The sequence below is a fragment of a genome, unplaced genomic scaffold (assembly GCF_019419815.1).
Source record: "Pyrus x bretschneideri cultivar Hongxiangsu unplaced genomic scaffold, Pyrus_bretschneideri_v1 Contig12, whole genome shotgun sequence".
Classification (NCBI taxonomy): domain Eukaryota; kingdom Viridiplantae; phylum Streptophyta; class Magnoliopsida; order Rosales; family Rosaceae; genus Pyrus; species Pyrus x bretschneideri.
In genome coordinates this window covers 4,464,244-4,489,766 of record NW_025999413.1, presented here as the reverse complement: position 1 = coordinate 4,489,766, position 25,523 = coordinate 4,464,244, and the positions used below count along the sequence as shown (strand labels likewise).

At 39.4% G+C, this 25,523-nt stretch overlaps 2 protein-coding genes across 5 annotated transcripts; both read left to right on the top strand.

Annotated features, from left to right (window-relative positions):
* Nucleotides 1-17,101: 17,101 nt before the first annotated feature.
* Nucleotides 17,102-20,459, top strand: LOC125467841 (14-3-3-like protein A). Of its 4 annotated transcripts, none has more exons than XM_048578063.1 (5): nt 17,102-17,253; nt 17,893-18,406; nt 18,504-18,626; nt 19,570-19,686; nt 20,025-20,459. In XM_048578063.1, the coding sequence occupies exons 2-5, from the start codon at nt 17,921-17,923 to the stop codon at nt 20,085-20,087; spliced, it is 789 nt and encodes a 262-aa protein (XP_048434020.1). In that variant the 5' UTR covers nt 17,102-17,253; nt 17,893-17,920; the 3' UTR covers nt 20,088-20,459. The 4 variants fall into 4 exon arrangements, with proteins under 4 accessions (XP_048434020.1, XP_048434019.1, XP_048434021.1 ...); XM_048578062.1 differs by having other exon boundaries at nt 17,142-17,289; XM_048578064.1 differs by having other exon boundaries at nt 17,150-17,253; nt 17,829-18,406.
* Nucleotides 20,460-21,799: 1,340 nt separating this feature from the next.
* LOC103947810 (ultraviolet-B receptor UVR8) lies at nt 21,800-24,848 on the top strand. The gene is made up of 11 exons (XM_009358773.3): nt 21,800-21,967; nt 22,063-22,207; nt 22,453-22,563; nt 22,670-22,730; nt 23,022-23,140; nt 23,270-23,355; nt 23,549-23,750; nt 23,856-23,909; nt 24,065-24,178; nt 24,351-24,407; nt 24,564-24,848. Exons 1-11 carry the CDS (start codon nt 21,939-21,941, stop codon nt 24,756-24,758), a joined length of 1,173 nt encoding a protein of 390 aa, XP_009357048.2. The 5' UTR covers nt 21,800-21,938; the 3' UTR covers nt 24,759-24,848.
* Nucleotides 24,849-25,523: the final 675 nt, after the last annotated feature.

Here is a 25,523-nt window from a genome sequence, read left to right as displayed (position 1 = left end):
CTGAGCTTCATGTGGGCTTCTTCAGCCTCCTGTTTTGCACTGAATCCATTCTTATTGGACCTAAAACCTAAAACCAGGTGGCCCAATATATATATATATATTTGTTTTTTTTTGTGGGTTAGGGAAGGGAAAAAAGTAAGTAATAAAAAAAAAATAAGTAAGGGTGCTTAATTATGAATAGCTCTTTTGGAAATACGTTTAAAATGACTAAAAACGTTTTCAGAGGAATTTTTTTTGTATTCTGAAAGCATTTAAAGTGCTTCCTACAAGAAGTAACAGTTATGTACTTCTTCTAAAAATATTTTCACAAAAGCGCTTCACCCATTTTAAAAGCAGTTCTAAACGAGTCTAAAATCTATCATATCGAACAGCAACAAAATACATAAAAGGTCTCATGTTTTTAAGAGGTTTTATATCATTAAGTGGCCAGACATTTAAAGAGCAACCAAAGGCCAACATGTGACTTTTCAGTCACAATAAAATAACATTTCATTGCGTCAAGGCTTGCTCTCAATATGGCCAGACATTTAGTGGGCAACTAAAGGCCAACATGTGATTTTTCAGTCACAATAAGTAACATTTCATCGCATCAAGGTTCGCTCTCAATATGGCCAGACATCTTATATTTAGTTTAGCAATAGAATAAGCAAAGGGGCAGTTATGTTTTTGACTAGCCCTTGGGATTAAACGACCCATGATTGATCCCTAACCTTTCGAATTATGGTTTCCCTCTTTTGGTGATGCCTAATAATTGCTTTGATTGGTTTGCTTGACTAGGATCCTATTAAGTCTTCACGGTGGTTCAAGTGTGGCTATCCATTTACAACTTTTCCAATTTTTTTTTTTTTTTAAATTTTTGCCTTTTCATTTAAGTTAGAGCTTATGGGATTGTGTTTTGATTTGCTTGACCATATCTACATAACAAGTGGGAAGTCAAATGCTACAATTGAAAAATTGATCATTGACAAAAAAAAAATGATTGAAAAGTACGAAAACAATAAAGAGGTGCATGTTGTAGAACAGTAGATGTCCACTCAAAGAATAAAATAATGGGCCCTTCTACTATTTGTCGAAGCTTGCCTCATACGACCCATATTTTCTATAAAATACAAACTCCACACAACATCAAAGCAATAAGTTCATGAAGAGGAAGAGAGAAAAGAGAGGAAGAGGAGAGGAGATAACAGAGAGGAAAATGAGAGAAGATAACAGAGAGAGTTATTTTGTACTCCTATTATTCTAAATTATAATGAAAGCACCACTGCTACTGCTTCAAAGACATACTCCAATCACACTGACGGTAGAGGAACCTCATAAATTTTGTGTCTTATTTTATTTATTCCACTGTACACACCGTCGATTTTATAACAAGTTATTAGCACGAGAAGCTCTCATGTCAGTGAAAAGCACAATGCCATAAATTCGGTGAAGTACTATCTACTTCTCACCTCCTTCAGCTAAAATCTCACAGAATAAAATGTATGTCCATTTTCTGTCTCTCCAACTGCACCAAAAATGCCCCACCAAATTCCTGTGAGAATTTAAATTTACAACAACCTGCAGTCGTCACGAGATGAGAAAACTCATATTTGACAACTGGTTTCCAGAGATCCAGAAGAATCTCATCAAACTTAGAAACACAGATCGCGTTATTTTCAACAAATCTTGAGGACTCCCATGAATCCTCAGTTGTCTGAGATGGTGATGGCAGGACTGAATCCACACAGGCTTCCCTCTTTTGTGCCTTCATCAACCCCGCTATCATCTATGTCTGTATGGAGGTTCTTGCTTTGCGATGCCATGTTCCCTGAGTCATGCAAGAACAACGCCAATCTCTGGTAGCCTTTTGGATTGAATTGAATTTGGGCAACCTCCACAATAATATAAAGGGATTTGAAGGGTCCACAACACCATTTGGTCAAAATAATAAATAAAATAAAACAAATATAAAGGTTTCTATTGGTGCATGGCACTATGTTGCAGTAATAAGAAAAGTAATAATAACAAGGTTTGAATAAGTGCTGACAAAAGAAAGAATGATAATAAATAAAAGGAGGTCTGATACTTCTTGTTATTATTTATGTGAATTGGTATTGGTTTAAAACCCTTTCACAAGTTCTATTTACTTTAAAGCAATTTATTTAAAATGGACGGTATTACCGCCTACTGCTTTAAGTTTTGATTTATGTAAATGGTGTTGAATTAAAGCCCTTGTCACAAGCTTTATTTGCTTAAATGCAATTTATTCACTATGGCTGGAATTACCGCATATTACTTTTATTTATTTATTTTACTTATCTTTTGTTACGATGAGTATAATAAGGATTCAAACTTCTTTAATCAGATTAGAACCTGCAGTTTCTTGATCTTATCATATAAAAATGATTGGTCCCAAAGTTCCATCATACAAAAAGATTGGGCATGAAGTCCCTTGATCCTCAAATCAAAACATGAAATTCCATAATGAGTAAAGTAAGTTTAATGTGCCGCAGTGCCTCAACTTAACCATAATAAAGACCAGAAGAGTCTCAGTCCACACCAGAAGTTCTTTATATCCATACTCAAAATGGTTTAACAGAAGCATTTATTAAACATATGAAATTGATTACCTGCGCTCTGCTCATGAAAACAAAATTGCCAGTTTTTACATGAGTACATGTTATTTGCATGATGCAGTATTAGTTTAGTTAAGACCTGTTGCCAACCATCAATACTTCTCAGTACAACTCGTGTTTAGGCACTAGCGAAACATTATATATTTACGAGTTTTTAGTTGTGTTATCTATGTGCCTATTACACTGGCACAACGTACTGAAATGAGGCATCATCGCGGATTGGGCATTAATGTTGAACACCATTTATCATTCAATATTTAGAACCCTTGACTGGGGATATGTTTACCACGTGGTTTACAGACTATCATTTTGATAAGACAATTTTCTCGCCGTTTAGGGGGAGAAAATAACATCGTTCCAGAAGAAAAGAAAATATCATTCCAGATTAATGATGAGAAAAGACCGTTCTAGAAAAACGAATAGAATTTGTCTTATTTTGATTCACGAAACAATCAATGAGAAAAATGAAGTGAGAATGATTAATGATGCAACGAAAGTGATGAAATCACATATCCTTGCTGCAAATGTGCCTACAAGAATTGATGTCCCTATTGAAAATAAAAATAATAATAATGATGCAGTAAATGATTTATCTGTTGCATGCCTGAAGCATGGTGACACGCCCCGACCCCGATATTCCCCGAATACCAGGATAGGCACGTGCTGGCCGACACCCGAGGGTGACGAAAGCCATTTATTGAGTGCAAATGCTGAAAACAATGGGTAAATAAGGTTTATAAATATAAAAGAATAATGAAAATGCAAATAAGGACCGTGTTCAGAGCACACCACTAATCTAGAACACTAAAAGAAAATAATAAAAAAATTGAATGAAACCAAGGAGTGGGTCCTACACCAAGAGGACTCGAAGATGCCGGTGCGGAAGTGTCTGAACGTCGGGATTGTATGCCTCGATTCTAAGTCCTGAAGGGGGCGCAAAACAAACATGAGTGGACCAAGTTGATATACATATATATAATAAAACAGTTATCAACATACTAACCCCCAGGTTTTATGAAAACACATATATATAATGATAAACATAGGTTTTCCGAAACCTAGCATGTCGTGCAATATCTCAAATCATAATTCGCATAAATAATAAACACTAGTGAATGTCCGATATAACTCTCCAGGCCCCATGCCGGCTCCCCGTCTCTGAGCACACAGTCAGAGGAAAATGCACTTCAGGCCCCTTGCCGGCTCCCCGTCTCTGAGCAGACAGTCAGAGGAAAACACACTCCAGGCCCTATGCCAACACCAAACCGTCGCCCGGGACGGACCGGATCTATCCCTACGTCCCGTAGCGGAAATGACCACTAGGTAGGTATAAAACCAGTGAACATACATATATTGAAAATCAACTTCATAGTATAAAGTCATCCATCATCCATACTATAAAGAGGTGTTCTAAACATGTTCTAAATATCATATCGTCATCCATCAGATATTCTACCAGAACATGGGTTATAGGAAAAAATAGTAATAATTCAAACTAGCCTCAGTAAGCATGTTATCTCGTAAAACGTTTCATAAAACATAATCATCAAATCATGCTTTTCATGTATGCAGTTCTACTATTAAAACATGCATTTTTAGAAGGGGTCCACTCACAGTACTTCGCCGTCGAAAAGCCACGTCATCTAGCAAAGAAGGAAACGCCACAGATAATCGCCCCTAAGCACATAAACGGTACATTTAGTCAAACTCTACTCAAACGGTTGAATTTGGGAAAACGGACATCGGAAACGGGTTCAGGACGTCGAAATTAGCCTAGGAGGGGTCCCGCACGAAAACCCAAAAAGTCAACCCCCGAGGTCAAAGTCAACTTTGACCGTTGACTGGTCAACGCTGACCGTTGACCGGGTCAACGGTCAACGGGTCAGGGTCAACGGTCAGGGTCAACGGGTCACGGGTCACGGGTTTGGGCTTTAGGGTTTTGGGTTTGGGTAAATGGGTTTAGGTTTTAGGTGAGTTGGGTTTGGGTATTGGGTTTGGACTTGGGTTGGATCCGGGTTGGGCCTAAGGGTTTGGGTCTAATGGGTTTAGGGTTAACGGGCCAGAGGCCCTAAAACAAACGGCCCAAAGGCCTAATTACAAAGGGTGTTGGGTTGGGCTGCCCAGGTTTTGGGCTTGGATGGAAAGGCCCAAAGGCCTTGGGTGTTCGCCGGAGTCCAAAGAGGGAGAAGGCCGGATTTCGGCCGGAGAATTCCCAAGCTCCGTTGGAGCTCAAAACTCAACCAAAACATGTCATTCAATATACCAAATTGAAGCTCCGAAGGTAAGGAATCGAAATATACCCTTGGTTCCCGTCATTGTGGCCGGAGTTGGCCGGAAAACAGCTTGGAAGCCACGGGTGTCCGCCGGAAACTGGGTAAGATTCAAATGAGCATAACTTCTTCAATACTCAATGAAATTAGGTGAAACAAAAAGGAAAGTTGTAGTACTCAGCGAGACGAAGAGATTGATATCTTGCACGCCGGCCAACTTGCCGTGGTTTGGCCGGAAATCGCCTCGAAAGGGACGGTGCTCGCCGGAAAACTGGGAAATGTCTCTGAGGTGGTTTCTTCGTGGTTTGACGTCCCAAAACAAAACCACGAGGTTAGAAAAGAGTTATAGGCGTGGGCATTGGTGTGTGTGTGTGTGTGTGTGTGTGGGTGGGTGTGCTCTGCTCGGAGGGAGGGGGAGAAAGACAGAGAAAAGAGAGAGTGAAGGAGAGGAGAGAGAGACTTTTCAGAAGAAACAAATAAAAGAAAAGGGAAAGGGGAAGGAACCGGGGACAAAACAGAGGGTGGGCCCCTTGGGCTCACCAATTAAGGCTCAAAAACAATTTTAAAAAGGAAGGTATCCCCCAAACTTAGTGAAAATACAAAAATACCTATTTTCTTACGTAAATCCCAGGACGGGTTCTTACAATCTACCCCCCTTAAAAGAATTTCGTCCCGAAATTTAAAATCACAACTTAAACCGAAATACTCGAAAATAGGAAGAAGAATATATGTATAAAGAGAATTCAAGTCAGAGTGGGTGCATCAAAGAGAATATGTCACACCGTCGCGAGCGGGTTGCCAAATCCTCTATCATGCCTCCAAGCTCTTACTTTCTTCCCCATCAGTGCAAAAGTAGAAACATACTTTAATAAGATATAAAGTTGAAAACATATATTGACATAAGTTCAAAAATAAGTACGAAAAATACTATAGTGTCAAAATAGTCAAAATAGTCAAAATAGATATGTACTAACATATAGGTCAAAAATTCGTGTTGAACTTAAAACTGAAAACGAGAATACCTCCCCCAAAACATTTTAACGACAAAATAAATAATTAAAGAAAAGGAAGTTAAAATACTTACTGAAAATCAAAACTGAACTCAAAACTGAAAAAAAATGAGAGTGGGTCTCGCCTAAGCATACTAACGTCACGTACTCCGAGAAAAGATGCGTCTCTAGGTCAAGTCCTAACAATAGCAAATTTGTACCAACTGCTGAAGACGAATCTTCCTGCCCACTTGCTTAACGAACCCAACGAATAAGTTTTCAATACCACAGTCGGCCGCCCATGATATCGATCACACATTTGTGGTCTCGATAAGCAAGCAGTAATTTGCTGAGGGTGCACAATTTCACGTGTCGTAAATTCAACCTTTTGAATACTAGTTCACAATACTCCTCTGCTAACTAGTATTACCTGTAAAACTCTCGTACCATGTCGCAAAAATGGCGTACTCAAACCGAACAAAATAGAAACTGTCGTCATAAAACTCTATCCAGTATCAAGCATACTTTCCTCCTCAATTCTTCCAAATGTGACCAACTACTCCAGTGTTTTGCCAACAAAGAACCCATTTGAAAATTGTACCTTGGGATTCAAAGGAAGTGGCTACCATGCTAATAGTAGACCCAAAAGCTCAAGCCAAGCAAGCAGAAAACGAGAAGTCATCTTTCCCAACAAGCAGTATCTCTTGGGAATCATTGTAGTGCTCAAACCACCTCTCCAATTTTGCTTAGTTGCGGATTTCTAGTAAAACAAGGTCAACGTTGATAGAAAGAAAGACTCTCAAGTGATCAACCTAAGACAAATGAAAGTACACACCTTTCAAGAGAAGTGTAAAGAATTTCCGATTCTCGCCTCGACCACGATATGGTGCCAACCCAGAGTGCACTAAACAGATCTGCTAGAAGTGTTTCAATAACCACGTACTCACAACAAAAGAGTCTTGAAGCGAAACAATAAAAAGATGAGTTGAGACGGCACATAACATTGGAAAAGAACCGATGCGATGTCTATGAATTATAGTAAGATGATGATACAATCCGCTGACCTTCTGTACTCAAACCTTTATCCAACTCTTACTAAAAGATCGCACAAACATCACGCTCACGTGCTCACGAACTGAAGGATCCTGGTGTCAAGGTAGTGGAAAGCTACGTTGAGGCGAACACATCATATCATCGAAAAGATCTACCAAAGTACGATATGATGGTTATGAATTGTAGCAAGATAATGAGTAGTGACCATTCAATTCAGCGTGAAGATAATGATGCAATCTGCTGCTCACCTGCACCACAATCTTCACCAACCTCCAACCACAAGACGACTCCAACCTCACACCCACATGGAACTCTTTCTGGTAAGTAGGATAAGCTTATGAAAAGATTAGGCTCCCAACATTTCTGTCTGAAATGATAAGAATTGAACGCAAACTTCCACCGAATTGATCGATCGTGAATTCTTCACTGATTGAGCGAGAAACCATGTAAAGAAGGCTAAAAGAACACTCAAGAATTTGAGGATCAAAACAAGTTTATTAAAGCTAGAGTACAAGATATCTGGATGAGTAACAAACCAACGAAGGAAGGCAAAGATGCAAAAATAGAAATCACTGTTTATGATTATTTGGTTAATCAACACGGTAAGGTTGACTGGTTTCTTAGCCAAAAAGGAAATAGGTATAAGCTCAAGAATGGTTAAGAACACGTAATAAGATTTGATGAGGCCAAAGACATTTTGAAATTCACAATACGTTGTAAGCTGTTTCAAAGTTCAACAATTAAACATAGAACCTCTGAACCAACAGAATGACGAAGAAGAAAGATACAAAGCAGTCTGTGTAAGCATACAGTGACACGATTGGCTAACTTAAAGTGATGCCCTTGAGCAAACCAAAACTCAATGAGTCCAGAGAAGTTCAAAGTAAAGCTCAATCTTCGTACAAAGATGAATATGGTAGTCTAAAGCCATTACATTGAAAATTATAAGGCTAAACAATTAGTGGACAAGAGCACTGGTCAGTTAGGCTACACGCAAGAGGCCAAGTTCACCTCCACCAAAAACAAAGTATGTGGACCAAGTGCAAGGATTTACCGTCTAGTGCCAAATCCAGGTGAAGTTCAAGAAGTCTGTTTATCCAAACAAGTATGGATCTTCATCAACCCAATCCAACTACAACAACAAAAAGAATCGCAACTCCTTTTGGAAAATTGGTGGGAATAGCATCTGCTACCGAAGAGTCACTTAAGAAATTATCTAATTTAAATGAAGTCAACGCCCGAAGAATTTGGTGTAGAGCTAACGGTCAAAGGTTAAGGAACTTGACTTTGCCGTTGAGGTAAGCAAAGAGGTTACTGATAGAACAATCATCGAAGATTCATTCTACCGATTCACACGAGTTTCTTCAGTGGTAATGAGCCTGAGAACCTTGATTTGCTCCCGTCAACTACCACTTACTAATCGTCGTCACCACTAGCGCTTACTTGCTTTCTCAAACACGCACTTCGAATATTTCAAGTAGTTGCCACTGCAATATGACTCTGCCCGCCATTCCTAGGGAACGCATGTCGCAGAGTGATGTCATCGTTTCAGGGTTCTAGTTGATCTCAACCAACTCGTAGCGTCAAGATTTTTCCACTTCTCGAGATTTCGATGTAGAGCCGACTCTGCCCGCAATTCCTAGGGAACGCATGTTGCAGAGTGGCATCGCCATTTCATATCTACAGCTGATCTCGACCAGACTCCCACAACTGAGATTTCTAGAACACGTCGCTTCCAAGTAACACGAACTGTGCTCGCCATTCCCTGAGAATGCACGTCATAAAGTACAAAAACCGCTTTATACCTTCCAAATTCAACTCACTTAGGGTGTTTCCGTTTCCCAACACTCCTAGGTAAATCCAATTATGTCTGAAATTCCCAGGGAATGCACGATGTAGAGTATCGATCCGATGTCGAAAGTCATCCAACAATCCACTTCATCACCATTGAGGCACAATCCCGACACGAATTCTTGTATTTTAACCAGAAGATGACAATTCAAACAGAGAAAGATTCGAACAACTATGCTGAATGACACCAAAACCGGAAGTCGTGACATCCAAATGATGTCATAACAGACACACTACTATAGTAATAGAAGGTCCTAAGTATGCTCTGAACAAAACCACGCTCTGATACCAATCTGACACGCCCCGACCCCGATATTCCCCGAATACCAGGATAGGCACGTGCTGGCCGACACCCGAGGGTGACGAAAGCCATTTATTGAGTGCAAATGCTGAAAACAATGGGTAAATAAGGTTTATAAATATAAAAGAATAATGAAAATGCAAATAAGGACCGTGTTCAGAGCACACCACTAATCTAGAACACTAAAAGAAAATAATAAAAAAATTGAATGAAACCAAGGAGTGGGTCCTACACCAAGAGGACTCGAAGATGCCGGTGCGGAAGTGTCTGAACGTCGGGATTGTATGCCTCGATTCTAAGTCCTGAAGGGGGCGCAAAACAAACATGAGTGGACCAAGTTGATATACATATATATAATAAAACAGTTATCAACATACTAACCCCCAGGTTTTATGAAAACACATATATATAATGATAAACATAGGTTTTCCGAAACCTAGCATGTCGTGCAATATCTCAAATCATAATTCGCATAAATAATAAACACTAGTGAATGTCCGATATAACTCTCCAGGCCCCATGCCGGCTCCCCGTCTCTGAGCACACAGTCAGAGGAAAATGCACTTCAGGCCCCTTGCCGGCTCCCCGTCTCTGAGCAGACAGTCAGAGGAAAACACACTCCAGGCCCTATGCCAACACCAAACCGTCGCCCGGGACGGACCGGATCTATCCCTACGTCCCGTAGCGGAAATGACCACTAGGTAGGTATAAAACCAGTGAACATACATATATTGAAAATCAACTTCATAGTATAAAGTCATCCATCATCCATACTATAAAGAGGTGTTCTAAACATGTTCTAAATATCATATCGTCATCCATCAGATATTCTACCAGAACATGGGTTATAGGAAAAAATAGTAATAATTCAAACTAGCCTCAGTAAGCATGTTATCTCGTAAAACGTTTCATAAAACATAATCATCAAATCATGCTTTTCATGTATGCAGTTCTACTATTAAAACATGCATTTTTAGAAGGGGTCCACTCACAGTACTTCGCCGTCGAAAAGCCACGTCATCTAGCAAAGAAGGAAACGCCACAGATAATCGCCCCTAAGCACATAAACGGTACATTTAGTCAAACTCTACTCAAACGGTTGAATTTGGGAAAACGGACATCGGAAACGGGTTCAGGACGTCGAAATTAGCCTAGGAGGGGTCCCGCACGAAAACCCAAAAAGTCAACCCCCGAGGTCAAAGTCAACTTTGACCGTTGACTGGTCAACGCTGACCGTTGACCGGGTCAACGGTCAACGGGTCAGGGTCAACGGTCAGGGTCAACGGGTCACGGGTCACGGGTTTGGGCTTTAGGGTTTTGGGTTTGGGTAAATGGGTTTAGGTTTTAGGTGAGTTGGGTTTGGGTATTGGGTTTGGACTTGGGTTGGATCCGGGTTGGGCCTAAGGGTTTGGGTCTAATGGGTTTAGGGTTAACGGGCCAGAGGCCCTAAAACAAACGGCCCAAAGGCCTAATTACAAAGGGTGTTGGGTTGGGCTGCCCAGGTTTTGGGCTTGGCAGGAAAGGCCCAAAGGCCTTGGGTGTTCGCCGGAGTCCAAAGAGGGAGAAGGCCGGATTTCGGCCGGAGAATTCCCAAGCTCCGTTGGAGCTCAAAACTCAACCAAAACATGTCATTCAATATACCAAATTGAAGCTCCGAAGGTAAGGAATCGAAATATACCCTTGGTTCCCGTCATTGTGGCCGGAGTTGGCCGGAAAACAGCTTGGAAGCCACGGGTGTCCGCCGGAAACTGGGTAAGATTCAAATAAGCATAACTTCTTCAATACTCAATGAAATTAGGTGAAACAAAAAGGAAAGTTGTAGTACTCAGCGAGACGAAGAGATTGATACCTCGCACGCCGGCCAACTCGCCGTGGTTTGGCCGGAAATCGCCTCGAAAGGGACGGTGCTCGCCGGAAAACTGGGAAATGTCTCTGAGGTGGTTTCTTCGTGGTTTGACGTCCCAAAACACAACCACGAGGTTAGAAAAGAGTTATAGGCGTGGGCATTGGTGTGTGTGTGTGTGTGTGTGTGTGTGGGTGTGCTCTGCTCGGAGGGAGGGGGAGAAAGACAGAGAAAAGAGAGAGTGAAGGAGAGGAGAGAGAGACTTTTCAGAAGAAACAAATAAAAGAAAAGGGAAAGGGGAAGGAACCGAGGACAAAACAGAGGGTGGGCCCCTTGGGCTCACCAATTAAGGCTCAAAAACAATTTTAAAAAGGAAGGTATCCCCCAAACTTAGTGAAAATACAAAAATACCTATTTTCTTACGTAAATCCCAGGACGGGTTCTTACACATGGTAGATCCTTAGACTTAACAGGTTTAGTCATTCGAAAGAAAAAGAACATGACACTACTGAACTATTACATTCTCGTAGCATAACTGTTACATGTCAGAAGCATGACAGTTGCCGTATAGATACACATCCCAGAAAAGACAATCCGCGAACATGAGAATGTTGATGTCTCATGCATGAAGCATAATAGACGTATATGTTCCAATGACTCAACTCCTGAAGTGGAGATTAAAATTCAAGATCTATAACACTTAAGAGGAGGTTATGATCTGCATTCTCTAAATTATGATTATCTTAGAAAAGATAGTGTAATGCCCTTGAAGAGATAATGGATATCCAAAGAAATAAAAAGTTTTTATGCATATGCATGCACATGAGAATATGAGATCACAGATTGATGATAACCAATGATAATGTTGGTTTTTACAAGTAGCTACTAAATTTATCAATAAGGTATATGATATTGAGTTCTGTTCTTTTTCCGTCAACAAAATTATTGACCAAAATGGAGAAAGGCAATTTCATTACAATTTTGTAAGAACATGAAAAAATAGATCTATATACTTGAATACAATACAAATGGGCATTTGTAATACCATGAAATACACTCACATGATGTTCAATACAGATGTTGAACTTAGAAGGTTACATATTGGCATTTGTAATACCGTGAAATACACTCACATGATATGACACAAGGTTGTAAAGGAGTTCATATGAATGGAGAATTATATACGAAGGGTTGTACGTAGCCCACATCATATTTCTATAAGTAAATCCCTCAAGAATACATGGGAGCAAATTGCTCTGTATAAATTTCAAAAGAAAATGTGTCATAAAGTGTAGAAAATCCCTGAAAGATTCAAATTGCTTGAAGAAAGCCCTGAAAAGGTAAAACATAAATTATGTACTCAATACCAATGGATGATATAAATTGCCTTAGTGAGTACTATCACTATGATATTGTTGCAACATACTAAAATCTCTTGCAATAGTCGATGACATTATATTAGGACTCCTGAAGAGTTTAGAAATATTGTCTCGAACTGCAGATCGAACAATCTACCAACACGAATTTTATTCATGATGTTTATGATATTAAAGAATCATATGGATTGAAGATTATGAGTTGAATACTCAAATGATTTAGACACTAAGAATGATCATTTATCTTCGCGAGGGTAAAGATAAATTGATATTTAGTCCAGAAGTACCACATCTTAGTGAAGTATATGTTTTATTGTATTTAGCACAATACATTGAATGAAATAAAACTTATCTATTGATATCTCAGAGAAATTACAGACATGTACATACACATGAGTTAAAACAAATAGGATGGAACCTTCACAAAGGTTACTCATGTGATGCCTCAGTACTCAGAAGTACCCTAGAAAGGGGAGGCACCAGAGGTTGATTATTTGAAGCCTCTATACTTGGTAAAACTCCGGATGACGAAGGCAATAGGTGCTATTAGAATAAAGCCTCGAAACTCTGATTGTCACTTTGAGTCAGACTTTCGGATTCCAACAGCTGGTGAAGCTTTCTTTTCATGCTCGTTGAGTAATTATTTGTAAGCATGTGTAACACTCTATTCTCGTGCTTGAGCCATCTGATCTCTTATTTAAGACTTGCCACCTCAGCTATCAATGATTCAACTTGGCGAGTTCGAGCAAGTAGGCGTTGACCCATATTGGAAATAGAGGCAGCACACTGAACGCTGAGAGTCAATGAGTCTTGAACGGCCGACTCATCAGACCGTTTTGAAAGAATTCTGTTATCCTTTGGAGTGAGAAGATTCCTAGTTACCACTGTAACGGTTATGTTATTCTTTATCACAGAATCCCTAACCGTAAAAGGACCATTAGAAGATAAGAAAGACGGGCGCCATATATTATCTTGACGCTGCTCGTCTGTATCATTCCTAAGAGTCAAATCTAACCAAATATTAGATGGGCAAACCATTTTCAGAAATGATGAAGGAAAAATGAGATTAGATAAAATCTCAAAAGTGTAAGAAGGGGAAAATTCTACATACATCAATTTTTCGAGCATGCATTTTGAGCACAATTGATGCCTCTATAAAAAGAAGAGGCAACATAGCCATTTGTCCGGAGATCGAAAAGGCACCGCTCTACGAATTTCAAAAGCCGGATTTCCTGGATCAATGTTCATCAACATTTTTCATACGTAATCTCAGTTTTTCAGATATCACGTGCAACTTTGTCAAAGATTTCTGACAAAGTTGAAAACGTGTAAATCTTACTGTTCTAATTACACCACAATTTCTAACAAGAGTAAAGGCACAACACCACTACTTGCTATTGGAAAATCTCTATATATGTTGGCCTCTGTTCTCCATAACAAAGCAGACCTGTAAGAATACCTAACTTTTCCTCATCTCCGATAATGCATCTTTAACAAAGCATCTTGAAATATTCAGTTTTCTTCTTCTTCGAGAATACCTTTTCAAACAAGTCACACCATAACAATAGTATCTTATATCATCAGGGACGAGAGTAAGAGATCTCATATTATGCAATCTCCCTGTCATTTCCTTTGTCTTTGTTCTCACTTGCATGATAAGGAGAAAAAGAGCAATTAGTCACCATATGGAATCAAGCTCCCGATCTGGAATTGATTGCCCGGAACCTTTGTCTGGTTGCTTACCTTGCATTACTCTCAAGTACTCATTTTCAACTGTTGCTATGATGTTGGTTATTTACACTGAAGCTGTTAAGCATGATGAGTTACTGAGATGTGATGTTCTGAATGACTATTCAAATGCATGGGTTGCATTCCACTTCTGAATCAGGGGACAAATACTGTAAGAGAAGATGTCACACCTGCATAGGGAAAATACTACTTCTGCAAGGGGAACAAATAAGGCAAGTGAATATGATACATTGAAGCATGTGGAGACAAGCACAACAAAACATGTGTCAATTCATCCCCGAGGGAGCCGAAGATCACTTGTTACGTAGAGCTGCTCGTGGTCCCATTTCATTCGAGAACAAGTCCCAATGCCTTTAAGGAAATCATAAGTCCGATTCAAGATCAAGTGTCCAACACCCTTGGATCGAATTTAGCTCCAGATAAATGAAGTAAATTTAGACATTTGGAGGAAGTCTAGCAGAAGACCCTCCAGCCCAATTCAAGAACAAGCTTGTGGAAAGTCAACAAGCATAACATATATGATACTACTCATTAGGGGGAGTATCCAAAAACAAATCAAAGATTTTAACAAGTCAATCGAAGACTTATGGCCATCCAATGAGGAGTGTTATAGAACAATGGATGTCCACTCAAAGAATAAAATAATGGGCCATTCCATTATTTGCCGAAGCTTGCCTCATACGACTCCTATTTTCTATAAAATACAAACTCCACACAACATCAAAGCAATAAGTTCATGAAGAGGAAGAGAGAAAAGAGAAGAAGAGGAGAAGAGATAACATAGAGAGTTATTTAGTACTACTATTATTCTAAATTATAATGAAAGCACCATTGCTGCTCGAATGACGTACTCCAGTCACACTGACTGTAGAGGAACCTCGTAAATTTTGTGTCTTATTTTATTTATTCCACTGTGCCAAGGGTTTTAAGAATTAGAGATGGTATGATGATTTTCTGGAAGTATCAATAATAGTATTAAGAGTGTGAATCTTGTATTAGAGATAATAAATACAATGCAAGAGCTTGTAGTGTGTTAAGTATTCTTCTGATGCTAGTTATTTTAAAGTGGAATCTCAATTTCTTTCTTGGTATTACAACAGTTATCTACGTTGTAACATCCCACATTGCCCAGGGGAGTGGATCTTGTAAGCCTTATATGTATATTCCCATCCCTACCTAGCACGAGGCCTTTTGGGAGCTCACTGGCTTCAGGTTCCATCGGAACTCCGAAGTTAAACGAGTTCGGGGACGAGAGTATTCCCAGGATGTGTGACCTACTGGGAAGTTCTCGTGTGAGTTCCCAGAAACAAAACCGTGAGGGCGTGGTCAGGGCCCAAAGCGGATAATATCGTGTTACGGTGGAGTCAAGCCGGGAATGTGGTGGGGGCCCAGGCCGGAATGTAACATACGTGATAAGTCTCATTAATGATACATGCTCTACCTCTATGACTTCTTATATATTTTGTTGGTTTTCTAGCCAAAATAAACCATAATACCAAAATATAGGGGTGGAAAAAATTCCCGAAAATCCCGAACCGAACCGAAAAAATCCCGATCCCAAACCAAAAATTTCCCAAACCGAAATTCCCGAAATTTTCGAGATGCTATCCCGAACCAATCCCAAAATTTCGGTATGGGATTCGGGATTGGCTTCTCGATATTTCGAGAATCCCATACCAAACCGAAAATATATAATATTAATTATTATATATATTTATACATATATATATATATTATTCTTTTATAATTGATGCTAGTAGTTTCTAATTCATGCTCAGCAACCTAGAATGCCCTACACCTTGCATATTTTTCATGTTCTGTTTGATATTCATGTGGATTTTATTATTTCTGCTGCCATGGCTGATGATTTCAGAAGGCTTGATTCTTTTGTCTCTCAACAGATTGCAAAAAGGGTTTAATTAATTTGAATTTTGACTATGATAAAAAGAGTCAAGCATGCCAGTGTTCAATTAAATGGTAGTGTGAATGAAATGAAATTCCTAGTTCATGAATGTGTTCTTGAATTATATATTTGAAGAACAATTCATAATTTCATATTTCAATTTGGGATTCCCGATTTGTCCCAAAATCCCGAAAATATTTCGGGATTCCCGAAATTTGGGCCCAGGCCGGAATGTAACATACGTGATAAGTCTCATTAATGATACATGCTCTACCTCTATGACATCTTATATATTTTGTTGGTTTTCTAGCCAAAATAAACCATAATACCAAAATACACTCGAATTTTGTAAAATCATTTTGGTAATTTGTTATTAAATTGAGGGTATTTTTGCTGCTTTAGTCCTTATTTAATATAGATTTTTCACGAAATGACCAAAATGATTGATAGTAGATAAACTCAGGGATCACTTTTATCAATTTCAAATCCCAAATACCAAAATGAGAAATTATGATAATCTCATAGACCATTTTAGTTAAAACAATTATTTTTGTTCACATGTTTGAAATAATTAACCTCATACGTGAGACTAAGAGAACATTTTAGATTGACAAGTGTCAATAACAAATTTCATAAGAAATTTTATGACATGGAAACACGTAATTGACAAGGAAAAGCAAGCCATTAAACACACAATTAAGAACGAAGGTGCTTTTCACCAAATCCCAATTATGCCAATTATTGAACATTTGACTGAAAAACAAAAACAGCGTCAGCACTTCTTTAATTAAGAAGAGTTTTAACAAAACATTTTTAGTACTGTTTATTTTTTAACGAAAAACTACAATTTTATCTTTTTTTAATACTATTCATTACACCTTTATTTATCAATTTTTATTAAAACTAATTTTTTTTTAAACTTTTCGTTAGTTTTCTTTTAATTATTAATTAGATTTCGACACCGTCAAGTACGGCCGTCCGTCCGTCCCCACAACGAGGCCCAACACCTGCAGCTCACAACGCACGGCAGGCATCAGCAATAATATCAAACGACATGTCGACAAACCAAGAGGGTGAGGACTGGGGAAGGAGCTTGCGTTGACCGTCAACGCCAGCGTGGCCACTCCCCAAAAATTGAAAAAAGCCTACGGAATCTCCGTCATCCACCACGTGTCTTCTTGCTATTGGACCTACCTCCCTACCCCTTCCTAGTGGCGACCATTTTTATGCCCCCACCCGGATTCCCATTTCCTCCAGTTTTGCTTCGAGCTTAGATCTTCTTCTTCCTCGTGGACCAGAGAAGGTACGGACGCCCCCAGCTTCTCAAGAACTACTCAGGGTTTGATTTTTCCTGATTTGATTTCAATTTTAATTTTTTGTTGTTGATTTTCTGTTTGTGTGATGATTTGCTTGTCTAAGATCTAAGGTATAGAGTTCAGTTTTTTTTTTTTGGCATAGAAAAGATATTGACTTTATGTTTGGTGGTTGGATCTGATTTGATTTAAGCTGTTTGGTATTTGATTTTCGAGTTGTGACTTGTTTGGTTGCTGGGGAAGTGGAAGTGTTTTTCTTTCATTCTATCATCAATAAAGAAGTGTTTTTTGAAAGTGGGATAAGAAATTTGGGATTTTTTTTTTATCTGGTTTTACTGAAGTTAGAAGCTTGGAAATTACTATTTGGTTAAGCTGGGAGTGAGATTTATTGGTCTAATCTGATTTTGCGATAACTGAATTAGGATCCTGATCTGTTTGTTTGCTGAGAAAATTCTTGTAGAGGTCTGAAGTTAGCATGCTTAATTGTTTTATAGGCTTTTATGGAATTAACATGGCTTTACTTCTCTGTTACTAATTCAACTGTGTATCGCGTTTGCTTTGGCAGATCTGAGTAACCATATGAACAGAGATCGCTGATTTGATTTGTCATTTGTTGGATTAATTCCCAGGTTTCAGATTTAGGCTTACATAGCAAAGATGCCGCCAACTGATTCTTCACGCGAGGAGAATGTGTACATGGCCAAGTTGGCCGAACAGGCTGAGAGATATGAGGAGATGGTCGAGTTTATGGAGAAAGTTGCCAAGACTGTCGATGTTGAGGAGCTAACAGTGGAGGAAAGAAATCTCCTCTCTGTGGCTTATAAGAATGTGATTGGAGCTAGGAGAGCTTCGTGGAGGATCATATCTTCCATTGAGCAGAAGGAGGAGAGCAGAGGGAATGAGGATCATGTTGCGATTATCAAGGAGTACAGGAGCAAGATTGAGACTGAGCTCAGCAAGATCTGTGATGGGATCTTGAACCTTCTTGAGTCTCACCTCATTCCATCTGCCTCATCCGCCGAGTCCAAGGTGTTTTACCTCAAGATGAAAGGTGATTACCACAGGTACCTTGCTGAGTTTAAGACTGGAGGCGAAAGAAAGGAAGCAGCTGAGAGCACTTTGTTGGCTTACAAGTCTGCTCAGGTTGGCTTTCAGCTTGCCATTCTGCCACTTTTAATTTGTAATTGTGCTTGTGTTTTTTGTAGTGATCCTTAAGCTTGTTTTGTTTTCTTTGATGTAGGATATTGCCCTGGCTGAGCTGGCTCCAACCCACCCGATAAGGCTTGGACTTGCACTTAACTTCTCAGTCTTCTACTATGAAATCCTTAACTCACCAGATCGTGCTTGCAATCTGGCAAAACAGGTTTGTATGCAAGGCCTTATATTTGCTATCATTTTGTTGTCTTTACTTGTGTGCATTCTAGTCTGTGTGACTAAATTATTTAGTGGTATTTGTTGCTTAAAATTAATATAGAGTGGTACATATTCAGTGAAATTACATAACCTATTTTCATTGTTAACATGTTGCCCCGTTTTTATGATTCTTTATGAATTTGTTGAGTTGCCATGTTTGGCTTTAGTGTTCCTGAAATTTACATGCTTGGTGAGAAATTCTTTTCCAAAGACATTTGGTTGCAAATTTCTTTGAAGGTATTAGTTGGTTCATAAATTAAGAAATACTTGATTTATCTGGTTATGCCACATGTTCTATGAGAAATGGCGAGTCGTCCTTTAATCACTCACTTTTATACTCTCTGAATACTTCTTTCCCAAGTAATTTCTACTTCTTGGCTCAAATTTTAAAAAGCCTTTCCACTCGTAACTTTGTTTAGGTCAGATTCTTGATCATGCTTGATGGGTTAATTAATAGGTATCACTACATATACTGGAAGAAATGAACTCTCACCCATTTCAAGAATAGCAGCCATCATGTTTGGTGGGATAATTTAGAGAACATTGGACTTGTAGTGAATATACAATCTGGATGTGAACTTTTGAGTTTTAGCTGTTATGTAACATGTTACAAATTAGCAATTCATGCTCCAGAATTTCTGTATGAGTGTTATACATTTCTTATTTAGGGGTTGTTTAACCATTCGTGTATCTTCAGTGCATGAATTTGGTATATGTGTTTTGCTTTCTAACATTTGGTTTGTTAAGTGAACTAAACACGCTATTGTAAAATGATTATTTTCTTCCTTCTGGTCGAGTACAAGTTTCTTTGTGACTGCAGGTTTCAAATAAACTTGAGAATTGGATGTTTAGTGTATTGCTTTTAAACTCAATTTTGCTACGTCTTCCCACAGGCTTTTGATGAGGCTATTTCTGAGCTTGACACATTGGGTGAGGAATCCTACAAGGATAGCACTTTGATCATGCAGCTTCTCCGAGACAATCTGACACTCTGGACTTCCGATATCACGGTATCTCTCTCATCCTCCTTCCCTCGTGATGCATGTACATGAACGAATGTATACATTTAAAGTATATTAGATTTATCTCTCCCCCCTCCCTCCCTACCTTGTTGAACATGTCCATGTATGGATCATTTATTAGAGTTAAGGTTGGTGGTACTTTTTTCATTTACTCCACAAGGGAGAAAGGAACGGGGGTCTTGAGATCGGGATGCATCATTCTAGTGATACCAATGATGTAACCAATAATTTAAATTTGTATTCATCCAATGCTGTTCGATGATTAAGTTCCACTCCAGTATTTTAACTGTGGTACTCTAAATGTAATTGTTTATCTGGTGTTTTAGGATGATGCCGGGGACGAAATCAAGGAAGCATCAAAGCGCGAATCCAGTGAAGCACAGCAGTAACGAGGCTTCTGGTTCGTAGAATTTGTACTATGTACCCTTTTATCTTGGGATCTTTGTAATAGATGCCATGTGGATTGTAGAAGGATTTGCCTATGAACTTGACGGTCTTGAGTGCGTCAGCGCTCAGGGTTGAAATGTTCCAGCCTAGGGTTGGAATGTTCCAACAGATCGCAAAATTGCGTTTTATAATTGGTGAGAAGAATTTGGTTCAGTGCTTTCAGTGCTGTGCTAAATGATTTAGTGTTAAAAATTAGTGTATTTTTTTTCACTGTTTCTTCAGATTTCCAATGGCTTGTGTTGTTTTTTTACCAGATTTAACATTGTGGAGCTTGTATTCTTTATGCATCTCTCAACTAGATTGTTTTTCGGGTACATCCGATTCGCTTGACCCAAGTTGGTACCTTCATTGTTTGCAACCTTAGAATTCATTGTTTTGGGCTTCTACAAATCAGTTTATTGCTTTGTGAATTTGTGATTTCTTGTATCTTGAGCATGTACATCTTCTTAATCGATAAGTCACCGAGTCCGCTGCTTTATCGTCGCGATTTGATTCGTTTTGATACTGAAGCTATAGGTGCCTCAATCGGTTTTAACTCGTCTCCATGTTTATCTTCTTCTCTTGTTTCTCTTCCTGTTGGTATGCTGCATTTTGGGCATTCGCGAGTTTCTAGAGTTGGGAGTTGCATTGACGGTTCTCAAAGTTGCAAAGACGATGACGTTTCTCGAAGTGAATGTTTTACATTTCTTGGATCTGACATCTTATCGGAGTGGCTCGCGAGAAATGAAGGGCTTCGATGATCACTAAAGGTGGTGGTCACCATTTTCTTAAAATTGTTGCCACTTAATCCATTGCATTTCAATAAACTGATTAATTTCCGACCAGATTCACATGAGAATTATGGGCAAATTAAAGCAACGAAGAGTATGAAAACTACTGGAAAAAAAAACAAACAAGCATATCATGTCTGACCGAATGCTCCCCACTCCCCAAAACCAATCTTTTCGGTTTTATAGTGGTGGTGTCTCCCATGACGCTTACTCGTCACTCTTTGTTCGTTTCGAAACTAGATCCCCTCCGGATCCAAAAGGATACGATCGAGGTCACTAATCAATGAATACGGACCATTGAAATTTGATCTAATAGTTACAATTATTATAACTTTTAGAGGGGTTTCTGTTTGTAGCTGTTGGATCAAATTTCAATGTCCCGGATTCATTGATTAGTAGGCTCAGATTCCTTGGATCTGGAGGGGATCCAGTTCCATTCGTTTTTGTCTTTCTTCTTTCTCTACTTATTTCTTTTTTTTTTTGTGCAAACTTTTAAGATCGAACCGACAATTAGGGTTTAGGGTTGATGACCAAACATAACGTAGAGCCATAATTGATATTTCCCTTGTAGTTTTTCTTTAATTTTCCATGAGAGCATAACTGAACTAAAAAATTTACAAACAAAATAGAGAGTTGTTGTATTTTTCTTTCTATAATATTTGAGGTGCAAAATGCGAATTTTTTAGTGCCCCGTAACAATTCCCATAAAAAAAATTTAGTTGATACAAATTCAAAGATTAATTTGTCAAGCAAAATTAAAAAAAAGAAAAAAAAAGGCTAGAAAACCTACTGCCGCGCAAACTTTTATCTCCACTGGTCAAGCAAAACGCCGCCGTTTGCCCCAGTTCCATCGCGTTTTTGGTATCTGGTTCCCCTGCTCAAATCGCTTCACAACATATAAAGATACACGCACGTATCATACACAAACACGATATGCTATTCGATTGAGTATTGATCAACACAGTCACTCCTCTCCCTGCTATCTTTTTAATAGCTTCGATTCAAGCTCTGATTCAGCCTCCAATGGCATCCGATGCTGCCATTGCCACTTGGTATTTGCTCTCTCTTTCTCTCACCTCTCGGTTATGCTATTCTAGAGAGAGAAAGTAGAGAAGGTTTCGTTCATTCTGTTTGTCTTTGTGAACAGGGGCTCTGGGGAAGACGGCCAATTGGGAATAGGGAACAACGAGGAGAAGGAATGGGTGTGCGCCGTCAAAGCCCTCGAGTCGCATACTATCCGCTCTGTTGTCGCTGGCAGCCGAAACTCTCTCGCCATTTGCGATGACGGCAAGGTGGGTCCTCTTTCATCTTCTTCTTGTCTTTTTATCACTCCATCCACTGTTTTGATTACTACCCTTTTCACTTGTTTGTTTGTGTGTATTCTGCAATTTTTGAACTTTTGGTTTTGGGTTTACTGAAAGTTTGGATTTTTTTTGAATTTGTGGTTTTGGATTTACCGAAAGTTTGGATTTTTGTTGCATTTTTTGTTTCACTGAAAGTTTGATTTTTTGTGTTGTGAATTGAATTGGGTTACCAGTTGTTTACATGGGGTTGGAACCAAAGAGGAACCTTAGGGCACCCTCCCGAGACCAAAACTGAGAACATTCCAAGCCAGGTTAAAGCTCTTGCCAGTGTCAAGATTGTTCAGGTAATTTCGAATTTATCATAACCGTGCTTGGCTTTGGAAATAGTTAATTTTTTTGTTAGTATTATTTTCCATGGATTTAATTAATTAGGGGTTGTTTGAAATCTAGGCTGCTATTGGTGGATGGCATTGTTTGGCTGTCGATGATCAAGGCCGTGCTTACGCCTGGGGTAATTGATCAATCTTTTTTTACTGTTTAAGTTGTTGTGAATATTTATTTCATTGTTTCAAGGTCTCTTGTTTTTCATTATTTAGAATCCAATAGAAGAGAGAATGTATTCCTTTAAGCCAGTTAAGCCAAATGCCAAAAGATGGTTGCTTCTAAGTCATGTTTAAAACCATGCCGGAGTTTAGTATGTTTAACTTCCAAGTAAAGGTTTTGGTTGGTTTTCTTGAGGTGTGGTACATAGACCCGGAAGTTGTTTTTTCTCAGTCTAAGGGTACAAAGTTGTTTGGTGCAGGTGGGAATGAGTATGGACAGTGTGGTGAAGAACCTGAGCGGAAAGATGACACTGGTAGACCTTTGAGAAGGGATATAGCGATTCCTCAACGCTGTGCACCAAAACTTAAAGTCCGCCAGGTGGGTACCCATGCCTCTGTCTAGAGAACTGCATGATAGGAATTTTTGGATGTAGGATGCTTTTGTTTCTCAAGAGACATCTCCTTCTATAAAACGGTATTTGACATGTTCTAATTTTTCACATCCCAGGTAGCTGCTGGGGGTACTCACTCTGTGGTACTTACACGTGATGGGCAAGTATGGACATGGGGTCAGCCATGGCCTCCTGGAGACATGTATGTTGCCCCTGGACTTGAATCTGTCAACTTGTTTTCAAGTATCTGTCTTAGATTGCAGCCAACCTTCTAGGTCATACTATATCAAATTCTCTTTATACTATAACAGCTACGTGCATGGATGTACTTGTGAACTCATCGCTCACTGTCGTTTATCATACAATCATCCCTGGACTTTTCTTCTAATTTTCAGAAAACAAATTTCAACACCTGTGCGTGTACAAGGTCTTGATGCAGTGAGGCTCATTGCAGTTGGGGCATTTCATAATTTGGCTCTGCAGGAGGATGGTACTTTATGGGCTTGGGGTAATAACGAATATGGACAACTTGGAACAGGGGATACTCAGCCGAGATCACAACCTATTCCTGTCCAGGGGCTATCTGGTCTTAATTTGGTACTTTATAGTTGAACGTCTGCAACTAGATGATACGCGATACGTTTATAATGCGTTTTCCATATGTTTATAATGTGTGTTTTTTTAACATTTTTGCTTGTATAGGTGGATATTGCTGCTGGAGGATGGCATTCTACTGCGCTAACAGAAGAAGGAGAGGTGATTTCTCTCCCTTCCTCCCTTCTAACATACACCAATGACCGTTAGAGATCAACGCGCTATAGTTCAAATATTTCGGTATTGCTAACGTTTTAACATCTGCATTTGAGTCAGTGGGATATCCTTACTTCTCTGCCTTTTTCATTTGACTGCAGGTGTATGGTTGGGGACGAGGAGAACATGGAAGGCTTGGGTTTGGCGACAATGATAAAAGTAGTAAAATGGTGCCGCAAAGGGTTCATCTTTTAGCTGGGGAGGATATTGTTCAGGTACTATCTATAGTTCATTCCTCGCCACTCCTCTGAATAACTCGGACTGCAATGTGTTTTATCGTTGATTTGATCGATTTCTTTCGTCGATTGCTCCAAAAATCCTGCAGGCTCGTAATAATCTCGTTTCCTTCCAACAGTTTGAGATAGATTGTGTTTATTTTTCATGTAGGTGTCTTGTGGAGGCACTCACTCTGTTGCATTAACTCGTGACGGGCGAATGTATTCGGTAAGAATTTTTCACCGATACGAGTTAAAAGATAATTTGCTTACGTTAGTTTCTCACTATCTTGCTTTAGTTCTTGCAATATCTTGAGTTTCTTTCCACATCACATCTGGTTCCACCATTTTTGTTTGATCCAACAACTTGTCTTTGTATCGGCAGTTTGGCCGAGGCGACCACGGACGCCTTGGATATGGAAGGAAGGTGACGACTGGTCAGCCGATGGAAGTTCCCATCAGCATCCCTCCCAGAAATGGCACCGCAGACAATGGACACTGGATTGCCAAACTCGTCGCTTCTGGAGGACGCCATACGTTGGCAATCGTAGAATGGAAAGCCGATGATGAACCAGAATAATAGGAATTATGTCCGAAAATTTTCCGGTAGCTCGAATAATCGATGTTGGTTATGTATAACTGTGTTAACTTAATATTTTCGTTCTGCATATTTTTTGCTCCGGGTTTTTGAATTCGGTAAAGAACTGTTTTGCGTTTGGGTTTTTGAGATCGGTATACACCGAAACTCATACAAACATAAGCCCCACCTTCTTGCTCCTGTCAGGATTAGGGTACGTCCAGCGTTCCATTCCCACCAAACTAACCGGAAAAAAACTGATACAAACGCAGAGCGCGGCTAATGAAACAGAGACATTGTGTTGTTTAATTTACAGCTGCTGATGTGAACGGAAGTCAGATCACAGTTGTTGCGCCGGTGCTCCGGGGGTCATGACCGGTGCCAATTCCACCATGTCTATGTCTGCTCCTAAACATCCCAGCATGCAGAAGCACCAGGTAAAGCAATTGACCTAGTAGTGATATTGCAATCATAGCTTCCAGTGTTTGCTGAAAAACACCAATTAATTTACATAATCTAGTTTTAACTTGTTTAATTGTGCCTCAGCAAACAGCAATATTTGCTTAAAAATTCTCTTACCAAGCGTTTTCCTCTGTGCCCTCCTAATATTATCTCGTTACACACAAAACTGCATCAGACACATCCAACCAAAACTGATTAATTTCTTCACTTTTGTTATGAAAATGTAAGCACTTTTTCATGTTGATTTTGGGGCGGAGAGGGGAGAGAAAACTACCCGAAGCGAATGCGATAATCGTCAGGGCTACG